This window comes from Perna viridis, chromosome 13 (genome assembly GCF_037379345.1).
Source record: "Perna viridis isolate PV_CMFRI_1.1 ecotype Kerala chromosome 13, ASM3737934v1, whole genome shotgun sequence".
NCBI lineage: Eukaryota > Metazoa > Mollusca > Bivalvia > Mytilida > Mytilidae > Perna > Perna viridis.
This window is the reverse complement of record NC_142457.1, coordinates 16,852,912-16,860,422: the sequence shown is the minus strand read 5'-3', so window position 1 is coordinate 16,860,422 and position 7,511 is coordinate 16,852,912. Positions and strand designations below refer to the sequence as shown.

At 32.7% G+C, this 7,511-nt stretch overlaps 1 protein-coding gene across 1 annotated transcript; it reads left to right on the top strand.

Annotated features, from left to right (window-relative positions):
- Nucleotides 1–523: 523 nt before the first annotated feature.
- Nucleotides 524–7,239, top strand: LOC148599759 (SOSS complex subunit B1-like). Its single transcript, XM_088557871.1, has 6 exons — nucleotides 524–1,074; nucleotides 1,507–1,645; nucleotides 2,110–2,181; nucleotides 3,958–4,018; nucleotides 4,294–4,417; nucleotides 6,732–7,239. The coding sequence occupies exons 1-6, from the start codon at nucleotides 987–989 to the stop codon at nucleotides 6,908–6,910; spliced, it is 663 nt and encodes a 220-aa protein (XP_088413997.1). The 5' UTR covers nucleotides 524–986; the 3' UTR covers nucleotides 6,911–7,239.
- The last annotated feature ends 272 nt before the right edge of the window (nucleotides 7,240–7,511 follow it).

The following is a 7,511-nucleotide window of genomic DNA, read 5'->3' as shown; positions in this document are numbered from 1 at the left end:
GTATTTCTTGGCATGAAACAAATTATTTTCCCCCATCCAACAGGCCTGTCATTTGATCTACTCACCTATACCGACCTCTTAAGTTGTGCACATAGTTTTAACGTATATTCACCCTTCGCTCCCATTATAAAGATCGGATTCTGTCATCAAAACCCTCAGTTGGTCAAAACCATGCAGGCTGACCACGGTAGATGATACAACCAGGAAAAAAAACTAGTTACATGCATCTTTATAGACCTGGCCATCCAGGCATTCGGAAAAAAAGACTTTCGTACGCGTAAATCTTAAACATCGTGCACTGACACGTGTTCATTTATTTTAAGTCCCTGTATTTAAATTTAAATCTATGTCTACGTTAAAAGTGCTGAGATTGCTTGGTTTAGTAACTACAATAAACGACATTTTATTTATAAAAAAAAGATATGAGAATTTAAAATGTCGCTATTTTAACTCCAAATGAGATTCTCTCACGCATGTCGCCATAACTGCCATTTGAAACTTGGCGCCAAAAGAAGTAAGGAATTGTTGTAAAGTACCCGGATTCTTTTTTACGACAAGAACGTGTAATTGTGCTGACTGCTATTCGTGCGGTTTTTAGCGGTTAGAGAGTCTCTTGTTGACTCAATATTTCGTTTTTGATACATAACACTAACTTTCTGGCATTTTAGGTCAACTTTGACCGTTTCGCTTCTTGTATTTAAACACTGAAACAGAGAATCGAGACGACAAAGGAACAAGGGAAATAACTCAATTTTACTGTCAGCACATCATTTTTTGTCAGATCTATACAACTGAACTGATAAAACCTTAAACAATTGAAATATCGCGAACTTATATTTATCATAATACATAAAACGGTTCCATGAATCTACGAGAAGAAGACAGCAGACAAAGAGAGAAGAGCTGACATTTGGATTTTCTTGAAAGTTGAAGAACCTTTGGGAACCCCTTTGTTGATACATCGTGACAATTTTGACTGATTGAAGATGACAGATAATCTACAGTATATGGCAATCAAAGATATCCGACCTTCACAGAAGAACCTAAACGTAATGTTTATTGTCCTGGAGATAGGTAATGTATGAAAATAAGTATTTTTGGGGGGAATGTCGTTTTGATAATGAGGTCAAGGTCAACTTTTTCTTTTTATTCTGGGGCACCGAAAGGGAGCAAGGAATGTGCCCGTTTAATCCCACTTTTTGACAAAAATAAAAAAAAATATTTAAATATTTATCTGCTTCTTTCTTTCCTTTTAACATTATTTTCATATACTGAACATTTAAAAAGAGACACGATATTAGAAAAAAAAGAAATCAATTAACATTAAAATAAATTTGGAAAGTTTTAAAAAAAAAAATTCATTTAGAATAATTTTCTAATCACCATTGCATTTATCTTAGTAAAGCAATGACATACATATGTATACATGTCCCAGATTTAAGGGAATAAATATAGTGAGCATATATCTATGACTGTCAATTTTATAACTAACATTTTTTCACTCAGGGAAACCAACAAGAACTAAAGATGGGCATGATGTGAGATCAGTGAAAGTTGCCGATAAGAGTGGTTCTATTAATATCTCAATATGGGATGAAGCTGGGGACTTACTGCAGACAGGGGACATTTGTAGACTTACAAAAGGGTAACAGTCTTATAGTTTAATACTCTCTTACATGTACAAATGTACACATATACATGTATATTTCCTTATTCTACATGTGTATTTTTAGTGGTTCAAGGTGGTGAAACAGATAAAACAAATATCCTTTTTTACTTTTTTTACTCTAAGTGCACTTTCATAGTTTGAGAATATTTCAATATACCCTTTTGTAGCTGTTATATAAAAATTTGATATAAAGAATAATTTGAAATCCTCTCTTTCTTAAAAGGCCCTAGTTAGTATGTAAATTGGTTCTTTAGGAAACACAAGGAACCTTAAAATTTATAGAAACAAAGGAATCTGATACTATTTGTTTCCCAAGATTTTTATAATTAAGCTTTGTGCTTTTTCTATGCAACCAAAATATTAATGTATAAAAATGTGGTTATTTGGTACATACATGTATAAATTAATTGCTTTATACTGTAATTACAATTCTGTTTCAGATATTCCAATGTTTGGAAGAATTGTTTAACATTGTACACTGGAAAAATTGGAGAAATTATGAAAATAGGAGAGTAAGTCTTTATTTAAGAATATTTTAGTGTTTAAAAAAAGACAGCAAATAAGAGAGGGAAGTAAATTTTTACACCAAATACTAAACAGATACTTACTCTGCAAGCAATTGACAATTGCATTTCTTTGTTTAGGCAGCTAAACTTTTAAGTGCTAAGAAATTTCAATTTCCAACTTTCAAGATAGTAGAAATGTAGATTGTCCTTTAGTAAGGCCAAAAAAAAAAATGTTTGTTTAGGGTTACATTCCTCCCAAAAATGGGGTAGGTCGGTAGGCATTTTCATTTTATTTTTTATTTTCATTTTGTTTTTTCACGACTATATTTGTAAAATATAAGTTGAGCCTATATTTGTAGAATAGCATCATGATTAAGTCATGCAAGTGTATGGTTTTAAGTAGAAAGTGTTAATTTTTAACTTACACACCTATTAATCATGTCTTTTATTACAGTACACTTATTATTTGTAGGAATTTTGAACAAAATATAAGTACACTGTATTTACGTGATGTAAATCAGTCTTCTATTCAAACGCTGTTGTTACCTGGTTTTTAACTTACTTTTGGTTTTACCTGAAATGATTTGTACTATACCGGAAATATAGCAGAAATTACTGATTTTGTCAATTTTGGAGAAAAAATGTATTGGGGTCGGGAGAAAAAATTAGGGTCAGGCGGTAAACCCGAAACAGACACATCTTATTTTTTTTTTTTTTTTGCCTAATGAGAGGCTTAAATTATTTCTCCACACAAGATGGTTAAATTAAATTTTCAACATGGGAGCTTTAGCTAGCATTTTAAAATCTTTTAATTTACCATATAGTGAGGCGAAATAATTAAATCAAGAATAGGCTGGAGGAGAGTCGATTTCTCCCATGAAATCTGTAGAAACCATAGAAAATGTAAAATTGTGTAAATTTAATCCCAACTGTATTCCTGAAAAGTCACGTGCATTTTTATCACCAGCTTAAAATGAGAGAAATTTAACATTCAGCATTTTGATTGGTTAGATTATATTTCTTTATTTCAAGAAAAACTTTCTTTCCAGCTAAAATAACATTTTACCCTACTGGTGCACCTGGTTCATGCTCCCAGTTTTTAGTGGAGTCCGAGTTGCTCATTTACTTTTGTTACTTTGTATGTATGATTTTAGTTACTTTATGTTCTTTGTTGTGTATGTCTGTTTTCCATGTCTGGTCTTTGTCCCTGGATTACATTCTTTTGATTACCGCTATAACCTTGGTTCGCTTGATTACTCTTTCATACCAATGATGGCCCATCGTAGGGCATGTCACTTCTAGCACAATGAAAAAGCAAACCTAAACAAACTGTAAGGGTTCATATTAGTTATGGTCCAGGACAAGACCCTTAATTTCTGACCAAGGGCTTTTGAAATTTCATGAACTTGGGTTCTTGAACTTCCAACCCTTAAATTGGCACATATGGGCAGATTTCAAATTTTTTAAGTAGACCTTTTAAACTTGGAAAAGCACAGGACCTTTGGTTTTTGAAGTCAGTTTAAACCTTCTGTCAAAGTTTTAACTTTTGTTATATGGTAGATGCATTAACATATTAATTTTATTCTACATACATGTACATATAGCCTGACAGGATGTCACAATTTTACCACAAACTCTTTATTTTTTAATAAAAAAAAAAGGCAACTGTCATGTTTTGAATTAAAATTAGTTATGTAGAAAAACTTTTACCCATGTTCATGTAGATATATGATTTAGAATATGGCACTGTAGTTTTTTAAGTGGTTGCATTTTTTCTCAAAGGTTTTGTTTCCAATTTACTGAGCTACCTAATATGAGCGAGCCAAATCCAGACTTGCAAAAGGTAAGTTCTTGATCAAAGAAAGATAACTCAAGTTTCAATTATTTTCAAATTCAGAAAAGTACCATCAATTAACTTGCAACCAATAATATATAAATCTTTCCATCAACACTTTGCTTTTATCATTTTATTCCAGAATTTGTATTTTTCTGCTACATGCCATTCTAAAAAAATCATAATTAGCCATTAATTTTTGAATTTCTACACCTTCATGAAATTTATGAAAGTAAATTATTTACCAAAAAACTACATACATCTCTATCTTAATTACATTCAAGGATCAGCCACAAAGTCAGAGAAAATCTCCCACAGAGAGTAACGATAATAAAAATCAACAAGGAAATATGCAACAGACTCCACCCCAATCTACAAATAGACCTCCTTTAATGGGAACACCACCAGGTTTGGTCAACAGGCAGAATTAATTTGCCTTATATATGTATTAAGAAGTGCAGTTGTCCTTGGTTACAGTCATGCAATCCTTTTAGTGAGGAGACATGATCTGGAGAACTTTCTTTTCATTCTCAGTCAGCTAAAGCCCACATCTAATTAAAATTAAGTATTCAGTGTTCCTATTCGGTGTACATACAACACTCTGTTTAGGTTCATTTGAATACATGATGAATTCACTAATTACATAATCATTTTGAAATCCTAAGTATGAAAATTGGTTGGATTTTTTACCCATATGAGTAATAAGAGCAAATTTGATACTATTGTTTTACTTACACATACAGATTGCATTCCAATACATTAGGTAGATTTAATTTACATTTAATCTCGCCCATATTAAGCTGCTTTTACCAGTAGATTCAGTGTGTAATAAAAAGAGTGGTAAATTATACGCTTAGTAGACAGTGTCAGGTAAAATTTATCAGATCTATGTTACTAACCAAATATTCGAACATGCAATTTGCATGTGTTTATTATACCCCATGCAATAAAGTTGCGAAGGGTATAACGTTTTTGACCCATCCGTCAGACCATCATCAGTTTTCCAGTCTTTTTTTCTAAACGCTTGCAGATATTGACATGATTTTTGGTATATTGGTCACCATCATAAGTTACAGATCAAGTTTAACTTCCGTTCCACTCCGATGATTTTTACTGAAATTATGGGCCTTGAACTTAGCAAAATTCACAAAAATAATAGTTTTCCGGACTATTTTTCTAAACACCTGCAGATATGGACATGATTTTTGGTATATAAGTTCACCATGATATGTTACAGGCCAAGATTACGTTTTGTTCCACTCTGATGATTTTTACCGAAATTATGGGCCTTGAACTTAGACTTTTTTTTCTAAACGTTGCAGATATTGACATGATTTTTAGTACAGTAATTCACCATGATAAGTGACAGGACAAGTTTGTAGTTTGTTAAGCTCCGATGATTTTTACCAAAATTACGGGCCTTGAACATAGCAAAATTCACAGAAATAAAATTTTTCAGACTTTTTTTTCTAAACGCTTCCAGATTATGACATGATTTTTGTTTTATAAGTTCACCATGATAAGTTACAGGTCAAGTGTATGTTTCGTTCCACTACGATATTTACTTAGGATTAACTAAAACTCAAAGAAATCACAGTCTGGAGTTTGAAACTACCATACTGAGTAACAGAATTTAGTTAGAAGATAAAGATCTCTAGCCTAAAAACACTCTTATTCCTTTTTTTATTGTTCTCCTTCTACATGTATTTCTCTTATAAACAAATTTACTTGAGTATCCAACATGGGGACGCGTGGGGTATGCGAGGTTTTTTTATTGCTTAAAAAAAAAATTTTCCACTGGAAATATTAGAATGAAAATGAACATAGTGTATTTCCAGTAGTGCTCAAGAGGATGGTTTCAGGGATTGGAGCAACAAGTGTTCTAGAATTTTTTAGAATTTTAAGTTTCCATGAGTAAACTCAGAATCAAGATCAACTTTCCCACACTTTAACTATTTGCTTTTCTAACATAACAAATCCTTTCAAAAATTCAACTTTCTACTTGCCAAAGGGAAAGTGGATTGTAATTAAAAAAATCCCCACAAAAAAATGCACTTGCTTGGGGACAGGAAGTGGAATCCTAGAACACTGTCCCCATTTCTTAGAAAATTTGGTTAATTTTGTGCAAATTAGGGCAAAAATCAGTAAATGCAGTGTCCTATTTCCTGTTACCCGGGGCATGTGAACTTTGGGTCAGGGGAAGTTAGGTACTTAGTTACACTTTCCCGTGGCATGTTGGAAACTTCATATGCTGAAAGGATTTGTTTTGTTCAGAAAATAGTCATTGACAGTGGGAAAGTTGATTTTATATGGATATTTCCTGAGGAAACCTCAATTTCTGAAAAATCCTACAACACTGAAATGATAGCTAAGAGTCTATGAATATTGGGATTGGAAACCACCATTTCTAGAAATTTCTCGATTCATCATTGAAATAAATCTGCCAAGCTTACAGATCTAGATTACACTTGGCTATATTTCTCTTGCTGTGAATCCTGGATATAAGTTGTTGTCTGTGGAAAATATCAATGTTGATACTTGCTCAAACTTCAATTCACACACAGTTAAAAGTCTATCTAAATTTGATATTGAGTGAAATGCATTCAGAGATGATCAGAAATGAAATAAAGTTAGAATTAACCAATGATTTTTGAAAGTTCTTCTCTAACATCTATGACAGAATTTTGTCTAATAGGAAAGTGTGAAATGTCTTTTCATACAGGAGTTAATGTTCATCAAAATCAAAGACCACAGGACCCACGAATGGCTCCCCAGGATCCAAGGTTGAATAACCCACCTCCACAAGACCCTCGTCTGATGAACCCACATCATAGCAGAGGGGGAGGCCACCAACAACGACCAATGAATGGAATGGCGGGGCGTGGTATGCCGAGAAGATGAAGACAGAAGTGCTATTGTCTCACATGATTAAGTTTTGCCAAAAAAGTTTGGTTAATACCTAAACTTACTCAAGAAATCATTCAAACTACTCTTTGATTGTCCCAAGTTGAATGTGCCTGAGACTTCAATGCAAAATTAACTTATTTCAGTTGCAGTACTTAAAATGACCACAAGTGAAGTGGATAAAATCATAAAAAACTTTCAGCTGTATCATAATATTCGTACTCAAACCATGTGCTTTTTGAATTTTCATAATTGCCAGTTTAACTTGTACATAGCATGTAAAAGTGTCCATACCATTTGAATTAAATGTTTTTCATGGGAGATAATTCTAACACTAAGTAGAGACTGAGCCTTCAATATGCAAGATTCCAAAATGTTGTAGATATTTTATATTATACCAAAAGTTCAACCAGTGGGTGGTATCACCTTGTCCACCCATCATGCCGTTTAACTTCAATTTCCTAGGCAGCCATTTGACAGATTTATTTCAAATTTGGTATCTTGCTTTAGAAAGAAAAGGGGATATTTTTATCAGTTTTAATTTTTTAATTTCTTTATCAACTTCCAGTATTTGGGATATACCTACCACTGCAAATAA

Bases quoted from the DNA above. Each gene is read 5' to 3' on its own strand.
- LOC148599759 (XM_088557871.1), top strand. From the start codon at position 987: ATGACAGATAATCTACAGTATATGGCAATCAAAGATATCCGACCTTCA. The intron at 4,019-4,293 runs GTAAGTTCTTGA...ATTACATTCAAG, and splicing joins CAAATCCAGACTTGCAAAAG to GATCAGCCACAAAGTCAGAG. The intron at 4,418-6,731 runs GTTTGGTCAACA...CTTTTCATACAG, and splicing joins TTTAATGGGAACACCACCAG to GAGTTAATGTTCATCAAAAT.